This window comes from Puma concolor, chromosome C2, assembly GCF_028749965.1.
Source record: "Puma concolor isolate L17-30 chromosome C2, mPumCon1.1.hap2, whole genome shotgun sequence".
Classification (NCBI taxonomy): domain Eukaryota; kingdom Metazoa; phylum Chordata; class Mammalia; order Carnivora; family Felidae; genus Puma; species Puma concolor.
This window is the reverse complement of record NC_141675.1, coordinates 156,641,814-156,669,299: the sequence shown is the minus strand read 5'-3', so window position 1 is coordinate 156,669,299 and position 27,486 is coordinate 156,641,814. Positions and strand designations below refer to the sequence as shown.

At 55.0% G+C, this 27,486-nt stretch overlaps 1 protein-coding gene across 1 annotated transcript in view; it reads right to left on the bottom strand.

The window, feature by feature from the left end:
• Positions 1-21,581: 21,581 nt before the first annotated feature.
• UMODL1 (uromodulin like 1) overlaps positions 21,582-27,486 on the bottom strand; it is a 67,210-nt gene continuing 61,305 nt past the window's right edge. Inside the window, exons 20-21 of the mRNA XM_086676033.1 lie at positions 26,192-26,394; positions 21,582-22,714 (exon numbers count right to left, since the gene is read on the bottom strand). Coding sequence (XP_086532159.1) covers positions 26,213-26,394 — 182 coding nt within the window. The 3' untranslated portion in view covers positions 21,582-22,714; positions 26,192-26,212. The remainder of the gene's footprint in view (positions 22,715-26,191; positions 26,395-27,486) is intronic.

The following is a 27,486-nucleotide window of genomic DNA, read 5'->3' as shown; positions in this document are numbered from 1 at the left end:
CTTCCCCAGGGGAGGCCTTCCTGGCAGGTTGAAGGTCTGTGCACCTGGGAATTCAAGTGGCCAAGGACAGCAGGTGGAAAAGCACAAATTGCAAAGACGTTCCTGTGCTAAAAGCTCTCAGCTTAGGGATGTTGCTAAATCTCTGAGTTCTTGAAGTCGAGGTAGAAATGCGTTGCCAGAACCAACGGGCTTTATGTGAGAAAACGAACCCAGGAAGCCAGCTACAATTAAAGCCCTAGCAACAGGCACAGTAGGCAGCAAAGTTTTAAAATGAACCACGATGTGTGGTTGCACACGTATGTACTGACACCCAGCCTCGCTCCAGGAACACTCTGGGGGCAGAACAGGTGTTGTCTGTGGGCCTATCAAGATTAAAGCTAAGTTAAGGGACAAACTGGGGTCTGAAAAACAGGGTCCAACTCTGGTGGGGTTTGTGTGGCCAGGACCCTTCCTGTCTTTCTAGAGCGGACCAACCCCTGCGTTTCCACTGGACCCAGAAAGGACGGACATCTTGTCGACCATGTGATCTCGCTCTGACCAGTCAGAGCCCCGTACTTCCCAGCCTCAGGGATTGGTTTGAACGTGCTCATGTGACTTGGGCTGGACCAATCAGAGTCCTTCCTGGCCTCTGCTCCTGGAGCTGGTGGGAACGCGGTCCGGGTGCCCTGATACTGAGCCAAGGCTCCGCCAGCCAGGGCTGCAGAGCATCCCGCAGAGGTGTCTTATCCGAGTGCCGTCAGGGGCCCTTGTTGTGCGCCTGGACCCCCCCCTCACCCGTGTGAACCAGTAAGCGCCCTGCCCTGATCAGGCTGGTTTGGGGTGGTTGCAGCTCGGAAAGACTCCTGGCTAATCCAGCCTTTTATGATAATGGTTTTTAAAGTGGCATTTTAAGGAAATTACAGCTAATAATTGCCCAGAATAGAAATAGAACTGCCTGTTAGTTGAGGCCACTGAGAAATGATCTACATTTTAGCGGTACTGATAAACCTTTGTGTTTATACAGTATTTTCCCCAAACTCCCTCTCCCTCCCCTTCCCTCTCTCTCACTCCTTCCCTCCCGCTCCCTCCCTCCCCTCCCCCTCCCTCCTCCTTCACCTCCTTCCTTCCCTCCCTCTCCCTCCCCTCCCTCTCCCCTCCTTCTCTCTCTCTCTCTCACACACACACACACACACACACACACACACACACACACACCTTTCAGAGGGTGTTATGAGATGAAATCAATTTTCCCAGTTGCTAGGATGTCTTTATGTACCTGAGAGTAGTAATTTACCGAAGGGCACCTTATCATTTTAGAAAGTTAGTGGAACTTCTGAAACATCTGGCTCACTTTCTTGGAGCAGTTTTTGAATAGTTGGACCAGGCTGGCTAGTTCCAGAAAATTCTGAGCTCCAGCCGTAGACGGCCATTTTAAATACAAAGCAGATATGGGCACAGTCTTTTGTGGTGCCACTGGGAGTGTGTGTGGAGCCCTTGGGGCCTTAGATGACATTCTGGAAAGTTCTTCTGGAGCTCCCTCATGGGCCACACAGAATGCTTCCTGAGGAAAAAGCCCTACCTCGATTCCCCTTGGGGATTCACTGACCTCTCCATCCAGTGTCTAGGTTAGAGGTCCCCGTAACCCTGCCAACCACACATAAGCAGCTCTCTACACCCACCAGGGCCCAAATCGACCCAAAATGGGCTTTTCGTGAGATCCTGGACTAGCTTCAGGCTCAGAGAGGCTCCTGCTTCCAAGGCCACCTGGATGCCAGAGGTCCAGCCACTGACTCAGCCAGGCACCCCTGCTGCAGCCATCGGGCGCCCAGAGGTGCCAACCACCTCCCAGAGCAGCCCCTCGTCTCCTCACCCACTCCCCTGGCCACCACAGAGGGACAAAGCTCTGAGAACCTGGCGACACCCGCCCAGGAGTCACTAGACCCCATAATCCAGGACGGTTCTGACACAGGGGTTGTGGGGCCTTGGACAAGTCACTGAGCCTCCCTGGATGGCAACTTCCCTGTGTGTAAGTGGACAGACTGAACTAGGAGGGTGGTTTCCAACTGTTCACGGCCCAAGCCTCAGGTGGGGCGGGAGGGCTGGTGGGGAGGGGGCAGAGCGGCCAGTCTGCCACCCCCCACCCCTCCCGCAGCCAGGCAGTCAGTCCCAGCTCTATCTGAATCACTGGGCAGTGGGGCTCCTTGGCCAAAAAAAAAAAGGCGGGGGGCGTCTGGGTGGCTTAGTCGGTTAAGCGACTGATTTAGGCTCAGGTCATGATCTCGCGGTCCGTGAGTTCGAGCCCCATGTCGGGCTCTGGGCTGACAGCTCAGAGCCTGGAGCCTGCTTCGGATTCTGTGTCTCCCTCTCTCTGACCCTCCCCCGTTCATGCTCTGTCTCTCTCTGTCTCAAAAATAAATTAACAAAAAAAAACATTAAAAAAATTTTTTTAAAAAAGGTGTAAAATCCACCTCAGTCCATTATCCTTAAAGGTCTTTCCAGTTCTGAGACGCAGTGAACAGGGAGCCCAATGGCTAATCCACAAATGCATCAGAGAGACAAAGATACATCTGGAGAGAATCGGAGGTCATTTGTGGGGAACAGCCCCACCAAGGAGTGGGCACACGGTACCTTCCTCACCCCATCAATAAATGCTCAGTACGTACTGCTAAGTAAATAAAATATGAAACAAGAAGATTGTTGAACTTAAAGCTGAATTTTACATTTGAAAGAAAATTCTTTAGTTTTTCTTTTTTAAAAAACTTATGTATATATTAAAGATCCCTCTTTGAAATAAGTTCTCCCCTATAACAGCAGGTTAAAACTAGCTGGAAGGGGGAAATAGTATTTTTGGTTTGCTATTTATTAACGTAGAATTTTCTTTAAAGCACATTGTGAGCCTTTTTATAATCCTCTCAACATTTCAAGGATTAGAAAACGAGAGAAAGATCAGCAAAGCAGAGTAAAATCCATAATGCTCTGATTGTTCCGAATTCAAAATGCTGGAAGAGAAATATTTCCACATCCACATTTTCAGGACTCACTGTTGCCCATTGTGAGTTGGCTTTAACTCTTCCTGAGCCACTCAACCATTCTAGCAAAGAGTCGGTATATAACTTCGAAGCCGTAGGCACGAAATGTCCACACCTCAGGTGATTAATACCATCTGCATTATTAAGCGGTCAATGCCCTCGTGCAGCTGCAGAGAACCCTTTGCATTGGATGCCTGGGCCCCTTTCCAGGCCAGCCAGAGCACGATCCGGTGGCCCACTCCATTCCCAGACCCCACCCAGGGTCACATCTGTTCACAACATAAGCACATCTGAGGCCTCCAGACACAATGACGTACCCAACGGGGCCACGCCTGGCAGCTCCTGGAAGGTGGCCAACATCGGATTCCACCTGAGTCCTGATCGGTGACCTTTTCAGCTCTTATCTCTTTGAGGTCCCTGTGTTCCTCTTCTCGCCTGCCAGGTTGTGGCCGGGAGGCTGACGGTGACAGCGGGGACAAAGGTGGCCAAAATATATATAAAAGTGATTAGGAGCTGGTGTATATGTCTATTGCCTGCTGGAGGGATTCCACCTGTGTCTAGTATTTCTATTGCAGCTGTCTGGGCATCCTTCGCTGAGTAAGCCAGTGAGGAAATCAGTGAGTCGTCCAACGTTTGTTGGAAGCCCCAGGCACTAGGCTAAGCCTGTAAGATGAATAGACTCTGTTTTGGCTCTCAAGGACTTTATTGTCTAATGTGGGGGAAAGACAAATAAATAACAACAGCTCGAAAATGCTGCAACCGCGGTACAGACAGTCCACTCTGCACGCAAGAGGAAGAAGCAATCGCTTGCTGTGTCTCTTCGGCATCTCATGCTAATGATGCTGTTATTTGAAATTTCACCCCCCCCCCCCCACATCACACTGTGGTTTTAAAAGACCCGCTTTAAAAAGCGATCAGCACGTATTATGGGATTCCTACGGTGTACAAAAGTGGAATGTGTGAAAACAATCCCCCAGAGGAAGGAATGGGCAAACGGAAGTCCCCACTTTCAGTTGCGAGGTCTCAAGCTCTTCAGGTGAAGTGGCCCAGTGCTGGGTGTTACTGACGGTGGACAGTGGCACCTTAGAGATGCAATAGAGCATCACACGAAAAACAAAGGAGCGGCTGAGGGACAAAGCAATGCACAACAGCTAGTATGTGTTCAAAGTGGCGATGTCCACTGCGGAGATGACACCAAGCGCTAAAAAGTACTCAGTTTCAGATGCGTGTTCTGTATGTTATAATCACCACGACAATAAAAATACGCGATGCCCAGCTGATTAAAACGTGGGATGAAAAAATGGAAAAAGAAACAATGTAACAGTATAAACCCGACTATACCCCAAATCATCTCAAACACAGATGGGCTAAACACTCCAATTAAAGGGCAGAGATGATCAAGGGGGACCAAAGAGCAGAACATCAATGTATATTTTCTGCAAGGAACCTGTTCTAAATATAGTGACACAGGTTGATGAAAGGGACAGTAATGGGAGAAGATATAGGACAGTCCTAAATGTGTACACGCCCGATTACAGAGCTTCAAAAGCGCCTAAAGGAAAAGCTAACAGACCTAAAAGGAGGAACAGACAAATCAACAACTTTGGTTGGAGATTTCCGTGTTCCTCTGTCAGTAATTGGCGGGACAAGCAGACAAAATTAGTAACAGTATCGCCTTTGCTCAGGAACACAGCATCAGCCGGCGGGCCTGATTTACAGTTGTGGACCCTCCACCAACAACTGCAGGACCCACTCTTGCCAACGGCACGGGGACATCGGCCAAGGGAGACCAGGTGCCAGGCCACAAACCAAGTCGTAATAAATGTCAACTGGCTCAAATTATGTAATGTCTGTTCTCGGAGCATAAAAGAATGAAACTAGAAATCAGTTGACAGCGAAGTAGGTGGGAAATCTCCCGGATATTTGGAAATTAAATAACACACTTTTAGATAACCCATAAGCCAAGGAAGAAATCACGAAAGAAATGAGAAAATATTGCGAACTGAATGAAAATGAAATCACAACATATGAAAATTGGTGAGGTGCCATACAATAGTGCTTAAAAGGGTATTTATAGCTTGCGATACTCAGGTAAGAAAAGAATAAAGGCCTCAAAGCAATGATCTCATTTCGCAAGTTCAGAAACGAAAAAGACGGCAGTGAATCAAGTCCAAATTAAGAAGGAAGGAAATAATAGGTGGAAATCAGTGAAATGGAACATAGAAAAAGAACAGAAAATTCAGTGAAAGTGAAACCAAGTTCTTTGAAGAGATCGACGTGCCTGATAAACCTCTAGCCAGAAAAATCAGAAATTAAAAAAAGTCAAGGCCTACATCAATACTAGAGATTATAAAGAGGACATGACTATGGATACTATAAAAATTTTTAAATAACCAAGGAATATTACAAGCACCTTACGCCAATACATTTGACAAGTTACTTGAAATCAACAAGTATCTTAAAATATGCAAATTATCCCAAAACTCACGCAAGAACAAATAACAACCTGACTATCCCTGTATCTACTAAAGCCATTGAATTTGTACTTAAGAACATTCCTCAAAGAAAACTCTAAACCCAGGTGGCTTCACTGGAGAATTCTACTAAGCATTTTAGGAAGAAGTAATTTTGACCCTGTATAAATTCGTCCCCCAAATCCCGGCAGCCTCTTTTTGTAGAAATTGACCAGCTGATTATAAAGCTTTGGCAGGCAATGAAGGGGACGGGGACACAGCCATACTTTTTTGGAAAATGAATGAATGACACCTTTAACTGACTGTCCCAGCGTCAGAAAATAGAATCTTTAGGGACAGCTGGGTGGCTCAGTGGGTTAAGCGCCTGACTTCTGCTCAGGTCATGATCTCACATGAGCTCAAGCCCCACATCCGGCTCTGTGCTGGCAGGTCGGAGCCTGGAGCCTGCTTCAGAGTCTCTGTTTCCCTCTCTCTCTGCTCCTCCCCCACTCATGCTCTCTCTCTCTCTCTCAAAAGATAAATAAACATAAAAAAATAGAATCTTTAGTCTTATAATGTTCATCTGTGAGCAAATAAATGTTGATACACAAATACTTACCTGGTAGACATTCATCTATTATTTTACTTGACAAAGAAGGACAGATAAATGTCTAAACAGCACCCTCCAAAATGTTCAACATCATTAGTAATCAGGAAAACCTAAATAAGTCACAAGATATTATTCCACACCCACCAGAGTGGCTAAAATTAAAAAGAATGGCAGCACCAAATGTTGGGAAAGACGTGGTCCAGCTCGAGTCTCATCCACTGGTTGGCGGGGGTGGGGGGGTGGGGGGACGGGACAGCGGTGCAACCATTTTGGAGAAATGCCTGGCAGGGTCTTATAAAACTGAACATACACCCGCCCCCCGGGCCAGCCTTCCACTCGTCGGTGCTTACCCAAGGGAAGTAAAAAGCATCAGAAGGATTGTACCAGAAACAGCGGCTTAATCCACACCAACCAAACACTAGAATCAGCTTGGGAGACTGTCATCAGGAGAATAACAAACCGTGGCATTCACCTAACAGCGGAGTCCTATTCTTCGGTAGAAAGGCCAGCACCTGGGGCGCCTGGGTGGCTCAGCCGGTTAAGCGTCCAGCTTCAGCTCAGGTCACCATCTTGCGGTTTGTGGGTTCAAGTCCCGCATCGGTCTCTGTGCTGACAGCTCGGAGCCTGGAACCTGCTTTGGATTCTGTGTCTCCCCCTCTCTCTTCCCCTCCCCAGCTCACACTCTGTCTCTCTCTCTCAAAACTAAATAAATAAACGTTTAAAAAACATATGTAAAAGCCTCCTGTTAGTACCGTGACCCTGTGTACAGGTCACCCCCTCTCCCATAGTTTTTGCACCATCCATGCTGGAGCATATTTGGTATGTAAGCATCCACAGCTGGGCTGAGTTGTGACGAACTGCATTCTTTATTCTAAGGAGCCCGTCTTGGTCCCGCTCCTCCGCGCGTCTGCACCTAATCTCCGCCTCAGCCAACATCAACCACCTGTGCCTTCGCTCCTCCTTCGGATTTTCAGCCTTTCTCTGTCTCCGGGACGAGCAGTGCCTCCTAGATAGGGCAGAGAATGGGGCTTTTCGTTGTTAAGTTCATCCCATTGACGTACGTGACCTGACGTGCCCTTGACCATAGTTCCCTCCCTCGGATTTCTGTAGATTCCACTTTCTCTTTTTGTGATAAGGTGCCGCGTCCACACAACGCTTCCGGGTAATTCCTCCTCCCGCCCCACGTGCTCTGCTTCCCAGAACCAACGCGGACCTGGGGAGCTCCCCGTGCCCGCGCACCAGCCTCACCTGTCCCGTCCATTCGAGAGACCCTCCCTTGGCCGGGATCCTCTCTCCATCCCTCCTACGCCACTGCTTTCCTATCCCTCCCTCCCGTCTTCTGGCGGAGGTCTCGTGGGTGGCCTCGCCTCATCACAGAGACTTTATGCGACTGTCCTCCTTCTTCTTCCTCGAGGGAGAGGGGAGTGCTGACTTAGACCACTGGCTTTTGTTTCTGTTTTTGAGAGTGAGAGAAAGTGCGGGCCCTAGAGGTGGTGGTGGGGGGGGGGAGGTGACAGAGAATCCTAAGCAGGCTCATTTGCTCATTTATTATGCTAAGCTACTTAAGGGCAAGGATTACTTCGAGGATCTGAACTGTTAATTGAAGAAATATTTGAGGGACGACCGCTCTAAGATAAAAGCATGTACAACATGAAGGTCACTTCTGTCCTCAGAATTTGCCGCCTGCTGGAAAGAATCAGATATGAATCAAATCGCGCAAATAGTTTAGAAAATAGAATTGCTTGCAGTTAACATCTGTTCTCTTTGTAGGCTTGCTTGGCTCTACTGATCCAGTTGTTCTAGAACATGTACACGTGGCAAAAGTTTAATCGTCAGATGCTAGGTGTGTGGGCTATGCCTGCAGGGATCCAGAGAGTCTGAGGACATTTCTTGTGCCTTGATATATGGAGGACCCCACCCCAAACCCTTTCTTATGCTCGCCTTCAAAGCCTGTATGTATGGGGTGCCTGGTGGCTCAGATGATTAAGGGTCCAACTCCTGATTTGGGCTCAGGTCATGATTTCATGGTTCATGAGTTCAGGCCCTGCATCAGGCTCTGCACCGATAGCGTGGAGCCTGCTTGGGATTCTCTCTCTCTGTCTCTCTCTCTCTCTGCCCATCTCCCTCTCTGTCTCTCTCTTTCAAAATAAATAAGTAAACTTTTTAAAAATTTTGAAAAGAAAGAAAAAACAACAACCCTGTATGTATGATCTCAAGACCATGAGATCATGACCTGAGCCAAAATCAAGAGTCAGATGCTCAGGGATGCCTGGGTGGCTCAGTCAAGCGTCCGACTCTTTATCTTGGCTCAGATCATGATCTCACAGTTTGTGGGATCGAGCCCCACGTCAGGCTCTGTGCGGACCTCATGGAGCCTGCTTGGGATTCTCTCTCTCCCCCTGTCTCTTGTTCCCCCCCCACCCAAAATAAATAAAAATTAAAAAAAAAAGAGTCAAGACAGTCAACCAACTGAGCCAACAGGCACCCGTAGACCGCCGTTGTTTTTTAGACAGGAAGACTTGCAGGGCATTTTACTGGTGTATCCGCTCTAAGCGCCATTTACATTTTCACCACATCATTTTCCACATGAGGGCGAAACCAGATGCTGTCCTTACTCAGAGAAAATCCAAGGCCATTCTTTTATTTCGCTGCCGGGGTTATTAAAACAAGATAGTCCTGGGGCGCCTGTGTGGCGCAGTTGGTTAAGCGTCCGACTTCAGCCAGGTCACGATCTCGCGGTCCGTGAGTTCGAGCCCCGCGTCGGGCTCTGGGCTGATGGCTCAGAGCCTGGAGCCTGTTTCCGATTCTGTGTCTCCCTCTCTCTCTGCCCCTCCCCCGTTCATGCTGTCTCTCTCTGTCCCAAAAATAAATAAACGTTGAAAAAAAAAAATTAAAAAAAAAAAAAAACAAGGTAGTCCGTGGGTTAAATACAATGAGGTCGATGAGTAACTCCAATTTCCCATAACGAACAAAATGTGACGATACAGAATTTCTCAGCACAGATAAGCACAACGGGCATCACAGTCTCCAGGCCCAGAGTCATATAAAATAAACCATCACAGTGTAAGTGGAATCTCACAGGGAAGCTGCTTTGCTGGTAGTGACTCGGTTTTACGACAGTAAGACACAGACCGAATGTCAGTTTGACTTTAAGTACAATCCCAGGGAGCTGAAGTTCTTTCCGCTCTCAGAGTCACACGTTTTCAGCACCGTGAGCTTGTCTACACGACATCGGACGGGGCCCAGCGCGGGACATCCTCAAGCACACCTGTGTCCACGGGCTCTTTACCCCGAGGTTGTCATTTGAATCTCGTTGCAACGCGTGGCCTCCGATGCCACCTAACAATTCTGTGCAACACGAAACCAAGGGCTGGGGAGTCAGATTAGTCACAGATCCCTGACTTCGGAGGCGGCCCTTGACCGCCGGCCACCGTCGGCAGGCTTAGGGGACCGTCAGCCGTGGGGCTCCTCCCCCTTGGCCGAGGGTGGGGCTCGGACACGAGCCTGGTCAATGGAACTTTCTCACCTGGGCTCGCCCGCTCACTCCTGGCCCACCTGCATTTGCTGTCCGGGCTCAGGCCACTTGCCGTCCTGGCGCAGCCCCAGCCCTCGCCCCCTCACCTCCCTCCCTCCTCACCCCACCCCTCCTCACCCGGGTCCCCTGCAGAACGTGAACGGGGAAGAACGGAGCCTTCCTCGGGAGACTGTTGGAGGGAGGCTATGGTGGCAACAGAGATTACAAACGTTGGAAGACGTTATGCTTGAAAGTGTGCAGACAGGAGCAACTCGGGGCGGCACATCCCTCCCGTGGCCACTGGGGGCGCTCTGTGCGCCCTCGCGTGTCCCGTGTGTGAGTGTGCGTGTGCCCCTGTGGGGGTGTGAGCAGCTGGGGTTAGACAAACGAGCAACCCCGGGGACCTTTGCCCGTGCCTCGTCAGCACCGTGAAGCCCACCCCCCACCACCTGCCTGATCGGGAGCAGTTCTCTCGCCACAAAGTCATTGAAGACTCTGGCCACGTTCCCAGCTGGAGCCGCCCCAGGAACGCTTCCCGGGCCTCCCGTATCGTCCGGACATTCTGCGGCCTGGAGGAGAACGTAGCTCCTTGTGGGCCACAGTAACCTGGCCACGCCCGGGAGACGTTGAAAGAATCCAGGCAGACCCCGCAGCCGTGGGAGACGGCTGGTGCCGAGGCCACGAGCTCCGCCGCCCTGCCCCCGGCTGCCCCGTCCTTCTGTGGCCAGGCCGCGTCTCCTTGCCTCTCCTTCCTACCTGCCCAGGCCAAGTTTTCCCCAGGCGTTCCCGGTGGCGTCCGCTCTCTCCAAACTCCAAGTCCAAGGAGAGGAGGCACCGGGATAGGTGCCTCCAGCCGGGGTTGGGCCAGAGCAGGCGAGGAGCCCCTAGCGGGTGAGGCCAGAGGGCTGGACAGGTGCCCCCGGGGGGGTTCGGCAACCTCAGGCCAGGTGAGGAATTTGCAGACGGCACCGGGTATTTTTTTTAGAGTTTTTTAATGTTTATTTGTTTTAGAGAAAAGAGAGGGTGCAGGAGGGGCAGAGAGAGGGAGGCCGAGGATCCAAAGCGGGCTCTGTGCTGACAGCGGAGATCCTGCGCGGCGGGGGAGGGGGTGGGGGGGGCTCAAACCCATGAACTTCAAGGTCACGACCTGAGCCCAGGTCGGATGTTTAACCGACTGAGCCGCCCAGGTGCCCTGGCACCAAGTATTTTAAGGCCACAGCTGGCAGGCGTTTTGTGGTGGTCTCGGGGCTCGGGTCTAAGAAGCTGTCCCGGCCCTGACGTTCACCAGGTGCAAACCTCCATCTCCCGTTCGCAAAACGGGGTGATGCCGCCTTGTTCGTAGCGGAAGGGCCTGGCCCAGCGTCTGGCAAGGCAGGGTCCCACCGTCGCGGCCACCGTTACAACCACCTGACCTGGCGTCCCTCCTGGGCCCCGTCTGGTCTCCCCTGCGCCCCCGCCCCGTCGTCCTAGCCGTGGGAAGCAGCGAGCCGTCCGTGAGGCCCGCATCGCCTCCTGTGAGGGCCTCCCGCCATTCGCCACTGAGCCCGGACGCGGGTGGAGGAAGGGGGCCGTGTGGACGGCCCCCACATCTGGGCTGACTGTGCCAGGGTCTCCCCTGGGAGCTCCGTCCCTACTAACTGCCTCACTTTCCTTTGTTTATCTTCCTAGCGCACCTGGGGAGGATCTCGGTTCCCAGGATCCCCCCCTGGGGAGGCGGCTAATCTGCCCAGAGTCCTGGGCTCCTGTCCCCGTGGATCCGCATAATCCACAATTTGTCAGGGGTGGCAGGCGTTCGAGGGGGTGGCTGGGGTCCTCCCTCCAGACACCCCCCCATCCCACCATGTGCCCAGAAGCCCCCTCCTCTGCCTTCAGAATTACATCTGCATCAGTCTCGGTCCTCCCTCTCCTGTTTCCTTCTGTCCCGGGAGAGACCAGGAGGCCTCCCCGAGTCAGGAACAGTCCTGGGGTGGGTTTCGTTGAGCACCTGCCACGTAGGGCTTGTCAGACTCTGTGCACAGCCAGGCCCGGGGATAAAAACGGAGAAGTGAGTCTGATTCTGTGGGGCGTGGTGTGAGCTGAGATAGGGGACTTGCGCGTGATGAGAGCACAGAAGGGCCACTGAACCCCCCAGGGCCAAGGCAGTCTCCTGGGCAAGACGACTCCCGGGCTGTGCCCATGGGAACAGTAGGGTCAGCCGGACGTTGGACGGGTGGGGTGGGGTGGGTTACGCCACACTGAGCAAACAGCATGTGTACGAGCAGAGAAGCGTCTGGAAAGACTGAGCGGTTAAGAGGGTGAGCCCACAGCCCACAGCCGCGTACGTCCATTTCCTCTCCATTCCATTGGCATAAAGGGAGCACAGCGTGCCGTTTGCCAATAATAACAAAATAGCACTTTTTGTTGCAAATTCCACAGAGCCAATGGCTTTACGCAGAACGCTCTCGATGACGGTGCCTAACTCTGGTATTGGTTTTGGTTCGATTTCGATTGGACGACTTTTTGTGCTTTTCACGATGCAGCCGTTACAGACAAGGCACATTCGGTTCATCTGCATTAACACGTTCTCCATCACGTTTCTCAAGTCTAAATAATCAGCAAAAAATGTCAGTGCCGCCCACACTGTCATGCACGGTGTTTCTTCGTGTCCACGGCGCTCACTGCCCAGTTGTGGACAATCACAAGCCATCACCACAATAGCACGGAACGCAGAGCCGGGACGAGATGTGCGGTCAGCAAAGAGCCAGCATTTCCACCATTCTGGGCCAGTAGACACAAATAACCACAGAACGCAGGCGACGGTAACACATAATAAAATAATGGAAAGTGATGAATTTTGAGCATTCGTTATCTGTGTTTTAATACATAATTCATTTTTTTAAATGTTTATTTATGAGACAGAGCACGAGCGGGGGAGGGGCAGAGAGAGAGGGAGACACAGCATCCGAAGCGGGCTCCAGACCCCGAGCTGTCAGCACAGAGCCCGACGCGGGGCTCGAACCCACGAACCGTGAGATCACAACCTGAGCCGAAGTCGGAGGTCATGCTCAACCGACTGAGCCCCCAGGTGCCCCTAATACATAATTTATTTAACTGTGCATTTATGTGGCTTATTAATACCAGCTCATGCTGGGCTCCCAAAGCCAGTACAAGGTGGCACCAGCACACCCTGTAGGGACAGACAGACCTCAGAGGTAGGAATGGCCAGTCCGAGTGATGTGTAAAAGGCTGCATGGAGGACACAGATATGAATGTGCCGCTCCTGGGTCCCAACCCCAGACCCTGTGAAGCTATTTCTTACTGGGCAAAAGGGATTAAGGTAACAGACAGAACTGAAGATGTTAATCAGCCGGCCTTAAAATAGGGAGATTATTCCAGGGGCGCCTGGGTGGCTCAGTTGCTTGAGCGTCTGACTTCCCTTCAGGTCAGGATCTCACGGTTCGTGAGTTCGAGCCCCGCGTCGGGCTCTGTGCTGACGGCTCAGAGCCTGGAGCCTGCTTCGGATTCTGTGTCTCCCTCTCTCTCTGCCCCTCCCCCATTAGTGCTCCCTCTGTCTCTCTCTCTCTCTCGAAAATAAGTGAACATTTTTAAGAATTGGTTAAAAAAAATAGGGAGATTATTCTGGGTTACCCAAAGGTCCAAAGGAGTCCCCAGGATCCTTCAGTGTGGCAGAGGAGGCAAGGGGCAGTTCAGAGCGACGTGAGCCCAGAGCCTGGCCCCGACGACCTGCTGTGGAGGTAGAGGGCAGGCTCCGAGCCAGGAAACGGGGTGGCCTCTGGAAGCTGGCCACCTCCCCCACGAGCCTCCCAGAAGAGCCTGCCCTGCCCACACCCCGATTCAGCCCAGCGAGACTTGTGCCAGGCTTCTAGCCTCCAGAAGTGCAAGGTAACAAATTCATGTGGTTTTAAGCCACCAAGCTTGTGGAAGCCTGTTACACCTGCCGTGTTTCTCTCCCCCGGCCCCCGACTCCTGGGAGCAACCGTGGGGGTCACCGAGCCTCACTAAAAGAGGCAGGAGGGCAGCAGGATTGATCACATCAGGCCTTTATGAGGATTAATCAGGATTATGAATGTGACGCTCTGCGCGGGTCCCCTTGAACCGCTGTGAAAACGGGGCGCGGGGAGGGTTGAGTCCTTACGAAACCAGCTTCCCTGGGAAGACTGGGTGCTCTTTCCCCCAGAAACAGCGGTGGTGGGGAACTAGCCCACGGCCTGGGGACAACGACCGCTGTGCATTGTTTCCCAACAGTTGCAGCTGCAGAAAATGCCTAATTCCTGACCGCGGCGTGGCCCCGGGCCAGCAAGGCCACTGGTGTTTTTGTTTGCCTTTGTCCTTTAATGACTTGGGAGAAAGCCATCTTTGGGCGCTGTGTCCTTCAGACAGATCAGCAGAGCAGCAAATGCCTCTTTTCTCGGGCACAGCTGGGCCGGGGGGAGGAGGGCCCTCCCCCTCCCCCCACCGCCCCACCCCCACCTCCGGAGCCCAAGGCTCAGGTTTCCAGCTGCGTCTCACCTGAGAGCAGGTGCAGGGAGGCGGGGCTGCGACCTGGACGCAGACCGCAGGTTTACCCAAGCACCTGCTGAGAGAAGGAGGGGACACCTGCTGTAGAGGCTCCCCGACACCCCAGGTCCCCGCAGACTTTGTCTTTCACCGTCTTATCCCGCACCCGAGGGTCCCCGAGCCCTTCCAGCCTCAAGGGTTTTGGCCTCCAAGTCCAGTTGACTCATTGCCGGGGAGCAGGGAAAGGGCACAGGAGGGGGGCGCGGTGCCTTTGGGGTGCCAGGCCCCCCGCCATCCTCCCACTGCCCTGGCCTGGTGTGAGGGGCTGGGGACCGGGGCCAGGGGCAGGGGGCACAGAGGGCAGAGTTCTAGTGTGTGCTTCCCGGGAAGTCAGACCCTGGCGGCCGAGGACCCGGCAGTGCCGCCTGCGCGCTGGGCTGTATGACCCTGAGGACGGGGTTTGAGGTGCGCTCACGGGGCCCCATGCAGTGTCCGCAGTGTCCAGAATCACGGGGCCGCTCGAGGCCTCTCATTTCTTCAGTCCTGCCGACGACACAGACGGCCAGCCATGGAGCAGGTGGTCACAGGCAGCGGGGGAGACCCGAGACTGCCATTTCTCTGAGGGTCCTGCGTGCTCGTGGGCTGCCCAGGGAGGAAGTCCAGGGGCTCGAGGGTTCTGGGTCAGACGGGCAGGGAGCAGCGGGGCCATCGGTTAGGCGGGGCGGGTAGGCTGAAGCTTGAAGAAACATGCGCGAAAGATGAGGCTACCCCTGGTTTATTGAATCAGAACCCCTGCAGGGGGGGCCTGGGAACCCGCGATGCAGACCCCTCCCCCCCCCCCCCCCCCCCAGATGCTGGTGCTTCGGGAAGCCTGGGGAAAACCCTTCTCCCGGCACTCGTGCTCAGGGCGCTCCGATGGCGTCCCGGCACATCTCAGCCGTTTCCCAGGCCAGAAGGCTGGCCCCGTGGGGCCCCGACTCAGGTGCAACCTGTGTGCCTCCCCCGGACTCCAGACCCAGACCCCAGACCCAGCAAAGTCTTCTGCCCGCTGCCCACCTGCGAGGGGCCTCCAGGAAAGCCAAGCTCCCTGCTGGGCACTGAGGTCCAAGGTCACAGTCCCCACGGAGCCTGGGACCACACTTCACAGTGGAAGGGTGCACCAGCGTCTGGGACTTTTCTCCAGGCCCTTCTCCCGCACGCCTGCCCTGATCCCAGCCCCCGGTGACCTGCGAGGGTCACTGACCCCTAGGAGCACCCAACAGGCTGGCCCTGTCAGGCTCAGCCCCGGTGTGTCCAGCCTCCGGGCACCCAGCCTCGCCCCTCCCTTATCCGTGCATTTGAGACCACAGAACCTTCTGGACTCAGCTGGACAAGGAGAGAAAAGCCACAGGAAGGGAGCCGTACGGTCTTTTGTGAATTTTTTAAATATTCTAACGTGGTTGTCACAAAACATTCCTAATGCTACCAACAGTGTGCCCGCGCAGGGACCGGATCCCTCGGAGCAGCCACTGGTGGAGCCCCTCCTCTGAGGGGGGGGTGAGGGCTCTCTACCCCACCGGGCGGCGGGGGAGGGGGGGATGGGGGGGACGGGAGGTTCACTCCCAAGGCATCTCCGCACTCCTCACCCATGTCCCGTTACAGGGCCAAGGACTCAACCTTGCATCTTAGTATAGACATGGCTCCGTGCTTGGAGTTGCTCCTCGGAGGCCTTCCCCGAACCCACGACGGTGCGACACGGGCGGGGTCTATTCCTCACTTTCACAGATGCTTGTAGACACAGCTCCAAACTCGAGATGTGTGTGGTCGGTGATTTGGGGGTAATTTTCCACTGAAAACTCGGCAAGCTGACTACGTTTTATCTTACTTTTAGTTCCTGGGGTTCTGTTGTTCCTCTCTCTCTCTCTCTCTCTCTCTCTCTCCCGCTCCTCTCTCTTTCCTTCAGTCACAAAATCCACAGGGATAAGACTGGAGTTAGCCTGTGACCTTTGCAATACTTGGGCTTCTGGGCGCCAGCTTCGTGAGAAAGAAACCCCACACCTGGCGGGGCCGGGCCCTGGGGAAGGGGGCCCAGAGCGCTACGCGCAGGACATCAGCCACAGTGGAAGAGTCTGCAGGCCTGGGGCGCCGGGGGTGGCCTCGGGAGCCGGGCCGGGGCACCGGCAGCCACAGCTTGTTGGGGCTCCGGAGGCTGTGAAATGAGGGCAGACACATACAGGAAGGTGAGAAATGCTGGTCCCCGCAGGGCTATAAACTGCACCCCAAAGTCTATAGCAGTGCCTTCCTCAACAGCCAAATCATGGAAAGAGCCCAAATGTGCATTGACTGGGGAAAGGTAAAGAAGATGTGGTTTATATACAAAGGTGAGCTACGCAGCGACGAAAAAGAATGAAACTTGCCATTTGCAACAATGTGGATGGAACTAGAGTGTACTATGCTAAGCGAAATGAGTCAGAGAAAGACAAATATATGATTTCACTCATAGGTGGGGTTTGAGAAACTTAACATATGACCATAGGGGAAGGGAAGGAAAAATAAGATAAAAACAGAGAGGGAGGCAAACTGTAAGACACTCTTAAATACAGAGAATAAACTGAGGGCTGCTGGAGGGCAGGTGGGTGGGGGATGGGCTAAATGGGGGATGGGCATTAGGAGGACACCTGTTGGGATGAGCACTGGGTGTTCTATGTACGTGATGGATCACGGGGTTCTACTCCTGAAGCCAAGACTACAGTGTATCATAGCTAACTGGAGGAGAAGAAAGAAAGAAAGAAAGAAAGAAAGAAAGAAAGAAAGAAAGAAAAAAGGAAGAAACAAAGGAAGGAAGGAAGGAAGAAAGAAAGGAAGGAGGAAAGGAAGGAAGAAAAAGGGAAGAAAGAAAGAAAGAAAAAGAAAAAGAAAGAAAGAAAAAAGGAAGGAAGAAAAGATAGGAAGGAAGGAAGAAAGGAAGGAAGAAAGGAAGGAAGAAAGGAAGGAAGAAGAGAGAAAGAGAAAAGAAATACTGGTCCCCCGAGGCGAAAGTTTTTCAGTCGCATCAATTCTGCCTTGAACCAAACTCTTGGATAAACGTATTAAACCGAGGTCGTTTCTGCCTAGTACGGAAATACCCAAATCACCATGGTTACCAACATGTTTATTTTGCTGAGCTGATGGCAACTTCTGCTACTCTAAAGAGAGGATTTATAAACACTTGAGGGATGAGTAAAATATGAGGCGGCCAAAACGACCGAGGGAAGCTTCCCCGCTCCGGGGCGGGCGGCCCTGGGCCAAGCCCCCCACCCATCCCCGGAGTCCAGCTCTGGGTTTCGGGTGATCCTCCTGCTCCGGTCTCTCTGGGCCTCCTCCCTGGGCGTCTCCTCCTTTGCCGACTGTCATCTGCATCCTTGTGTTATAACAAACGAAGCCCGGGTGTCCTGTGAGTCCTTGGAAAGGTCACCGAGCATGAAGATGGCCTTGGGGGACCCCTGGCACATCCTCCTTCCCCCCAAAATGTCCCTGACCCGTGGCTCCATTGGAACAGGATTAAGATGACGCCTGTCCTTTATGGGAGAGAGGGATTTGCCTGTCAGCCTTCCCCCAGCAGGGCCGGGATGGGGGAGGGGCATGCCAGACTGGGTCTCCATCTCCCCGACCCCCCTTTCCCTGTGCAGAGTAGCCCCCTGATGGGCCCTGGTCAGCACCCGGTGGACGCAGCCAGGAAGTCCTGGGAGCCGAGGGCCAGGAAGCCGCAGCGGGACGGTGGGCACGCCCGGGGACAGTACACTTGATCCCGAGGCACCTCCTCCCGCCGACCCCCACGTCGTTCCTGCCCCTCCCCCCGGGGAGCCCACCTGGCTGCAGGTAAGGGAGGCTTCCGGAGGAGAGGTCTCTGCAGCCCACGGCAGTCTCCGTCTGGGGGTGAGGTGGGAGGTGGGGAGCTCTCTGTGGCCCCCGAGACCTGGGTCGCCCCAGGACGTGGGAGGGGGGACACTTCCCCGAGGAGGGAATATAAATGGCCAGCAGCCTCTGTGAACGGACAGGCTGGTGAGAAGGCTCCTGCCGGGTGCAGGGCCTGTCTGCCCCGAGAGGGTGAGGAATCACACCAGCTGGCCCGGAGGGCAGAAGGGGTGCGGGGGGTGTGCCTTCCTGTCCTGAGCATCCAGGGCCCTGAAGGGGCCGGATTATGTCAGCTGAAGCTCGGGCTGCAGGTAGGGGACCCACCAGAGGACACTGGCGTGGCCCTCCTTGGTCAAGTGGGGGAGGAGTGTGAGGGAGGACTGCCTCGAGCAAAGAGCTGACGGCTCTGAGACCCCCGTGCTCATGGGCGTCGGGTGAGCCGATCTTCCCCAGATGGAGGGCGGGCCGGCCAGTCCACGGGGGTCGGAGGCCACACGGGCCACGACGGTGACACAGCTTCCTGCACCGTGTGAGCGCTGAGGTGCCCCTCCCCCCAGCCACCAGGGCTCCGTGGCCGCCCTCCCCTCCAGCCAGGTGACGAGGGGTCCCGGGAAGGCAAAGTCTCGGGGCCTCTGACACAGCCCGCGAAGGGAGACTGAGGGCATTGTTGTTTCAAGGTTCTGCCCCACGGTCCCAGCCCCTTTGGTCATGGCAGGTGGTGAGCCCAGGTCCACCTTAAGGAGGAAAGTTCTGGAGCAAGGGCGGGCATGGGGCTAGTGTTTACCCAAGCCCACCTCGGGGGCCAGGCACGGTGCTCCCCCACCCCGTGTCGTGTCTTTAATATTCTCCGCTGCTCCCCTGGGGGGTTCGAGAAGGAGTGTGAAGGTCAAGGGCACGGCGTGGCCAGGCCTGGGATGCCTGCGGGGCCACCACGTACTCGAGCAAGCTAAGAGGCTCTGTCACAAACCACCGGAGTTGTAGCCAGGCGTTCTCACATGTGCTGGAACATAAGCCCCCCCTCCCAACTTCGGAGCACCCGGTGACAGCCGTGGGACTCATGCTCTGCAGTCCACACTCTGGGAAATCTGGCCCAGCTCCTGCGCCGACTGCTCGAACGGGGGCAGGTCCCTAATGTCTCAGGGTCTCTGTTCTCTTCCTACGGTTTCAGGGTGCTGACACGGGCCTCCCAAGGTAGCGTGTGTCCATGTTTGTGTCACGCCATGTGACTGATGCCCTGGGGGCCAGGCCCTGGTGGTGAGAATCACGACGTGGACCCCGTGTCTCTCCCGTGTGCACTGGGAGTCTGGCTGGCTGAAACTGACCAGCAGGAGGCCACCCCCTTGATGGAAGTGGCCTGTGCCCGGGTCTCAGCAGGCAGAATGGGACACCCTCCCAGCCAGAGTGACTGGCTCAGGGTGGGGACAGGACCCAGGATGTTTCAACCCGGACGTAATCCCAGCTCCTTTCATCAATAGTTGGGGGAGACACTGTCATCCTTTGGCCATACGTGAATGAAGGAGTGCCTGATCCTGATCACCCCTCACAGCTACCGGGGGACTAAGAGGGACCTGTTGGCTGAAGCTGAAACCACGGAAGGAAAGCAAAAAAGATGAACCAAACCTGGGTCCTTGAGAGCTGCGGGAGCAAGCCTCACCTGAAGCCCACCCTGCCTTGGACTTGCCATTTGCAAGAGGCCAGGAATCGTCTCTATCGTGGAAGCCTGTTGGAGTTGATGTTTCCCTACTCGGAGCCCAAAACTCCCCGACCAATGCTAGATGGCATGCCCCATGCGGGAGAGCCAGCGCCGGTAACCTCAACAGCACCCTGACTCCCATGATTATGCGCTACCTTGTGGGGTGCAAACTCTAGGTAGTCCTTGCATTGAAGAGCTCCCCGCTAAGTCCCTAATCTATTTATTTCCATCAGAATCACTCTGGTGTCCGGGGTCTCACAGAGTAAGAATCTGCAGCCCCTGGAGTTGGGAATGACCCTTCCCCACCCAGCAGAGACCCGGCATCCTGAGTTGTGGGGCCAGCCTGGGGCACCCCGGTTCTCCTCCACGCTCCACAGGCCCCCCAGCCCTGCCTGACCATAACCTCCCCAGCACTTAGACTTGGAAAGATGTCCAGGCTACGTTCAGGCCGGAAGCACTTCTACTCTGTGGCACAAAGGCTTTCCTCCCCCACTCGGCCATTTCTCCGGCTTTGCTGGAGTCCCGAAAACCTGCAGGAAGTGGCCACCGTGGTCCCCACCGGTCCCCACCCGGGAGTCTCCAGGGAAGCCTGGTCCACTGGCTCATTCCCTGGGGGCTCCATGGCACAGACTGTTTCCTGGTGTGGCTGTCTTTTCCCTCCCAGACACAGAGAGAGAGAGGAGAGGAGGCGTTCCCTCCCTCAGCCGGTCCTGGTGGAAAGCAGGGTCCCCTTGGGCCGGGGCCACACAGGCGCAGGGCCAGCGCATGGAAATAACCTTCTCCAGGCTGCCGCGTCCATCCTGAAAGACCGGCGCCGTTTCCCAAGCTGTTTCCGGGACCCCCCGGCCCCACCCCAGCAGAATCGTGTCCTAGGACCCCGAAGCCCTGCAGAACGATTTCAGATTCCCCTTTGTTTGCAGGCAAAAGGCTCAAATCCAGCAAGAACAGACCGAGAACTAGGGCTCTGGTTGCAGGAGACACAGAGGGACCTCCCGCCCTGGTCTGCATCGCCATCTAGTGGCCAGTATGAGGCATTGCAGGTCGGGTAGAAGGTGCACAGGAAATACAGGTGGTTCTCACCTCGCCTGACCCTTGAGCGCAGAGAGGGCATCACAGCCTGGATCCCGGGCTGGGAAGGACGTGGGGCTGCAGGTGGTGTCTCGATGTGAGAACTGCTAGGGACCCAGAGCCTGAGCCAATCGAAGCCCCCCACCTTGCCGAGCTCCTGGGTGCTCTCTCCACAGCTCAGAGGGACTCAGTTCTCAGGTCCTCGAAGGCTCCCATGCCTCACCAGTGAACCAACTAAGTCTTCTCGGGGGCAGCAGAAAGAGCCTGAACTAGGAGGGAGAAGATCTGGGTTTCCACTGTGAGCTGCTTGGAGCGGTGGTTTAAAATTTTAGCCTCAGTTTGCTTGTCCGTAAAACGGGACCGGGGACTCGTAACTCGTAGGGTTGTTGCAACAATCAGATGGACAAGGGGAGAACGTTCGCGGTCATGCTCAGGTCCCACCGCAGCCCGTGGCAGGAGCAGAGCAGGAGCGGCGACCTTTCAACCAGACAGGCTTGGGTCTAACGCCAGGACCCCACTTCCTAGCTGACTGCGGGAGGGTCACGTGATGTCTCCATTTCCTTGGCTGTAAAGTGAACATAGTCATGTGGGAGGCTTGTGAGCCACCCAGTCACGGGTCTTGAAACCTGGGTTGACTGAAACGTTATCGCGTCTTTTTAAGGCAGACGAGTGACAGGTACCGAGTCAATATCACAACAAATGGGCGCAGACACGTTCCTGGTGTCCCCAGAGTGCCCAGCACAGCACCGTGGACTCAGTGATGCCGGGTAAGCCCGGGAGGCGACTGAACCGGACAGAGCAAACGGCACGGTCACAGTTCAATGTCACATGCGATTTATTCTACTTGCGCAAAATCGGTTTAGCCACATGCTGTGATGCTTTACTGACCCTTGAGAATATCCACGAAATCAAAACACTCGCATTCTCCAGATACGAATCGCTGTTAGTTACACTCAGCAAAGTTAATCTCCAATTAGTTACATTCAACAAAAGTAATCTCATGAATTAAAGACCATGACCACCTTGTAATTCTAAGTTCATTGAGGAAAAACGCGATGCTTTCAGGTGTTAGCTATCGAATACGATCCAATTTGTTTCACATAAAGTAAAAAAGCACGATCCGTCAGTATGGTGTAATGGAGAACATTCTAAGGTAAAAATTTAGATTCTACACCCAGTTCCTTATTAATTCATTTTGTGGCCATATGAAAATGACTCACCCATTTCTTCTCTGCTTTCCCATTGTGCAATGGACAAATAGTACCTCTCCTGGGGTAAAATTGTATTTTTAAATGGCTGTGAAAATACTTGGAAAAAATATAAAATAGTGAGTATGTGTATGTATATAATGTTATTTCTACTTATAAAGATTTTCATATTAATGGAGTGTCTTTTGAGTCCCTGTTGTATAAATAAAAACAATGTCCTGGAAAGGCAGACGTGAAAGAGCATATATGTCCACTAAAAATAACATTAGCAGTGCATTTATGACTGACCTATTGTTAAAAGAACTCCAAGGGCACCGTCAAATATCTTTGAAAATGTGAAATATATATATGACAGAGCGTTGGATGAACGGATGGCTGAATGGATGGGTAGCTACATGACTGAGTGCATGGGGGGATGGGTGGCAGGTGACAGATGTCAGTGGTGAGCAGAACCAGAAAGGACCACTTGAGCCGGTTAGGAGGGTAAAGAGTCTGGGGGCTCTGGGGGCGGTGGAGGTGATCTGGGTGATGGCAAGGCTGGATCCAAGCTTGTTTGAAGATCCCCATGCCTGGGGCATACCCCTCACCCCACCTCCTACTCACTCCAAAAGCTCTTACATCCGCCTGGTGGGCATTGCTTATCTGGGACCTACACAGATGATGGGTCTCCTGGGTCGGTCAGAGGCTGTGTTCTCACCACCCCCGGGACTCATCCAAGCTCTGGATGTGGGACAGAGCAGGTTTCCGTCGATGCTTCATGGATTAAGAACCGAGGTTGATTCACAGCCACCTGCATGGAGAAGGAGGTGACCAGGGTCAGTGCGCACGCCGGAAAGGAGAGGTTCGTGCAGGAACACCCCCCGAGCCTGGGTAGTGTAGGGTGACCATCACCCCGAGGACAGGACTTCTACGCTCACTGGATGGTGAGAGATTGTGCCCGAATAAAAGGGCAGCGGCTCCCAGAAGGCACAGAGGAACGGGGACCATGGCGGCTGGACTGGTCTCCGGTGAACGGGGCTCTGGTGAATGTCAGCACATAGGTGCGCCTGGCCCGGACACCTGAGCCGGACGACCACACCCTCGGGGCCTTTGTGCCGTTGTCCTGTCTGCGGAGGACACACTGAGACCCGGGGCTCGCGGTGCCGAGGGCCGCGCCGAGTGCCAGCCTGGTGGGGACGGTTTGTTTGATGTTTTTCAAAGAGCACATTTTTGCGGGAACTTGAGACCCAGTTAGAGATGTCCTTCACTTGGGAAACAGAAGCCACGGGAGAACAAGAAAAGATGAGAGGCCAATTTTCCCTCCGGTGTTTTTTCATTTTAGGTGGGGAGGACATCCAGAGTCACCTTGCCCCCACATACCAGATGTCCCCAGAAATTGAGCAGGACAAACGTTGGCATCCTTGTTGGGATTCACGTGCTAAGTATTCAGTAAGATTCACTGAAATTCCCTTGGAACTCTATCCAGGGAGGTGACTGGCCTCGTGTGCTGGCCCCGGTCTTACTTTGCCCATCTGAACTGCAGTGGCTCCTAGAACTTAGATAATGTGCACATATGCTATCAGGTCCTGGAGCAAAGGGGCCGCGGCAAAGCAGAGGCGTGATCCCTGCAGTGTCCCTGCAAAACCAGCTCCTGGAGCTCCCCTAACGAAGACGAAGTCACGTGGAAAGGGACGTCGCCCCGCGGGGGACGTGTGCTAATCTGGCCTCCGCTGTGTGACTCAGAGGGTTCACTTGAGCTCTCTGGGCCCGATTTCCTCATTTCAAGGATGGAGCTCCTATCAACCACACTTTGCTGGGTTGGTTCAAAGTCTTCTCTCAAGAGAATAAAGAGCTGAATGTGGGGGAAGGCGGCCTTGGCTGGGGAAGAGCCTGAGGAGACAGGGGCATGTCCACACGACAGTGTCCCCTGATGGGGGACAGGACGCAATGGGTCAGTAAGCAGAAGGGTCTCCATGACTCAAACTGCGTGGGCCCCCAACCAGAGAAAGACTAGAAGGCGCCGTGCTAAGGAGTCTTAGTTATAATCGAGTGTCGTTGGACCTGAACCACTGCCAGTCACCCACACGCTGGGGCCCTCGGGGTGGCAGAGAGCCCTGACCAGTGGGGGCAGCACCTGCGTCCCCAGGGGCTTCAGGGCCCCAGGAGGGTTCTTCCTTCGGACCACAACACTGCTCCCTCCACTGCTGGGCACCATGGAGCCCCAGGGAGAGAATTGTGGATTTCTCAGATAATTGCTAAAATACAACGTCTCCGGGTCTCCAACGAAAGGAAAAGCCAAGGGGCCTCATTCTAAACACCTGCCAGTCACGTGCACGCCAGTCTAAGTCACTGGAGCTCTGCGGCTAAAAGAATGGACCCCAGACCCGAACCCCAGCTCTGTCCCTTCCTAGTTACGCTCCCAGGACATTCCTTCACCTGCCTGCCCCAGGCCCCCAGCCGTAAAAGTGGTAATAACACAGCCTCACGCGGTTGTTGGGAACCTGAGGGAGTTAACTTGTTTACAGTGTTCAGGAAGGGTTCTCACGCACCCACACGCTCAGCACTCCTGGGTATTTGCTAATATCGGTAAGAAACAGGGTCCTTCCCCAAGAGCCTGCTTGAGAGGGGAGAGAAAGAAACCCTGACGAGCTGTGGGGTTGCTAAGGGCGTGGGGAGAACGCAGCTCAAGTCTGGGGAGCGTGCGGACAGAAAACCCCACTGAGTCTGGGGGGAAGCTGTCTGCTGTCGGAAGGATCGGGGCCCCGAGCATTGAAAGGGCAGAAAAGCGTCCTTCTGGCCAGCCAGTGGCGGGACGATGAGGACGTGGTTGGTGCGGCCGTCCCAAGCCAGGCATCACACACTGTGCCCGGCAGGGAGGCCAGTGACGAGGCAGGACTGAGGCCGGGGGTCAGGGGGAGCTGAGATTCCCTGTGGCACGTGCCCCGGCACCGGGGACTCAGTGTGGCCCTGGGCAAGTCAGTCCCACCGGGGAATCTGCCATTTTCCCACTGGAAATTCCTACGGAGTGGGCTCTTCTCACGTGATGGGGTTTGTGAGGGAGAGAGCGAGACAGAAGTGAATGTCCCCTGCTGGGAGAGGTGAAGTGACAACCTGAAATCCTTGTTCGGGGCCACCTCCCGAGTCCTTAACTCCTGTCAGGGGAGGGAGCTCCCTGGCAGGCCAGAGGGGCCAGAGACACGCAGGGGACTGGGCGCAGGGGAGGGGCGTAGGGGAGGGGCGCAAGGGAGGGGTGCAGGGGAGGGGTGCAGGGGAGGGGCATAAGGGAAGGATGCAGGGGAAGGGTGTAGGGGAGGGGAGCAGGGGAGGGGAGCAGGTGAGGAGTACAGGTAGGGGGTGTGGCTAAGGGGTGCAGGTGAAGGGTGGTACCCAGGATGCCTTGGGGCAGCCCCAGGGCCCAGAGCTGATCTCAGGCCACCGTCCGTCTGTAACCACATGGAGTCCGACAGTGTTTGGAGGCAGCAAACGACAGCTGCCAAACGTGGCCTGTGATTTTTTCTCTCTAAATCTCAAAGCCTTTACAGAAATCACAGGCCTGGGCGATCCCCCCTACAGGCGGGCGCTAAGAAAACGGCGCTCCTCCTGAACGAGCGTCACCCGTCTGTGATGAGCTGTATTCGGGCCCAGAAGGAGGTCCAGGCACCCGTGACCGTCATGGCTCAAAAGAGCCACTTCACGCTCGGGGGTGCAGGTACTTAAAATCACGGAGAGGACCCGGCAAGGCAGAGGCGTGTGCCCATCCCATCATCCGGGACACGAGGCACAGTTCGTGGCGAGGGCGAGGCTGTGGGGACACGGGACAGAGAGGAGTCGCAGATTCACTCCGCACTCAAGGTGCCAGAGGCCGCCAGGGGTCTGCCTGTCCTCGCCTGGTTCCTGCCCTCTGTGCGCGTGGTACCGCCGTCACCCGGCCCTGCTACAAAGGAGGAAAACCGAAGAAACCAAGGCACCAGGGGCTCGGGGCCTCACCTGGGGCCGTCCGGGAAAGGGGGGCACAGGGCTGGCCTCGGAGGGGCACCGGGGCCGGCTCTCGTCTCGCCGCACCCCCCGGGGGCTCCGCGAGGCCTGCCCTTGTGCAAACGGACAGAACCTGACCTGGACAACCGATGGCCCACTTCCCCTCCTGCAGCTTCGGGGGCTTTCCGCTAAGGGGCACGGAACGTGCCACCGGCCACCCTCCGTTCTCCAAAGCCCCCAGCACACGCCGTGTCGTCTCCGCCAGTGGCGAGGGTAGGACGCGCGCATCGGAGGCGCGTGGCTGTTCACCCACCTGCGGGCCCGCCGGGACCGCCTACCCAGAGAACACCCGGTAGCCGAAGTCGTCCGGCCCGGCTCTGAAGCTGTATTTGCCAGTCATTCTCTGGTAGTGCACGAGGACAAGGGCAGCCGCCCCGGCCACCACGGCGAAGACGGCCACCACGACGAGGACCAGGTAACCGGCTCCCAGGCCCGGCTCCGCGCCTGGACGCTCACCTGCAGGGAACGAGACGGATACAGCTGTGAGGTCCGCCCAGACCGGGAGGGACGCGTCTCCGTGGGCCATGCATCACCCATGGCCCCAGCCCTGCGACCTCACGGTCAGGGTGGACCAGAGGGCTTAGGACGGATTGGCGATGGAGCGAGCTCGCCACGGAGTCCGCCGCTCGGTGACCTCATTATCGGGATCTGACTGACCCGGAGCACCGTGCCGTGAGGCTCCGCACGGGCCCGTGTACGTGTGGGTTTCCGAAGGGGACAAAGCAGGTGTCCCAAGCCTGAGAGAGCGGGCATCAGCCAGGACAGCTCAGCCCGCCCGGCGTTCTGGATAACTCCTAGCCCCCCGGGGAGCCACAGGGCCCACGGTGCGGGGAGGTTGAGAGCTCGGCTGCGCGTGGAGACCCGGCTGGGCGCTGGAGAGGAGCGCGGGCCTTCCCTGGACCCCGAGGGCCAGTAAAAACACAGGAAAGCACGGACCCAAAAAAGTTGGAAATGACTCGAATACTCAGGCACCCATGTTCATAGCAGCATTATTCACAACAGCCCACGGGCGGAAACAAGCCAAGCGTTCATCAAAGGATGAATGGATAGGGGCGCCTGGGCGGCTCAGTCGGTTAAGCGTGGGACTTCGGCTCAGGTCATGATCTCACGGTTCGTGGGTTCGAGCCCCACGTAGGGTTCTGGGCTGACGGCTCGGAGCCTGGAGCCTGCTTCGGATTCTGTGTCTCCCTCTCTCTCTGCCCCTCCCCCACTCACACTCTGTCTCTCTCTCTCTCTCTCTCTCTCAAAAATAAATAAACATTAAAAAAAAAAAAAGGATGAATGGATAAACAAATGTGGTCCATCCACACAATGGAATATTGTCTGGCCACAGAAAGGAGCAAAGTCCCAATGGGTGCTTCAACATGAAGGAACCTCAAAACATCATGCCTAGCGAAAGGGGAGAGTCACAAGGGACGGCACACAGTATGACCCTGTCTATAGAACTATCCAGGAGGGGCAAAACCAGAGGCAGAAAGCAGACTGGTGCCCGGCTCTGAAGGAAGGGGACAGGGAGGGACTCCTAATCGGTGCGGGGTCACCAGCCGT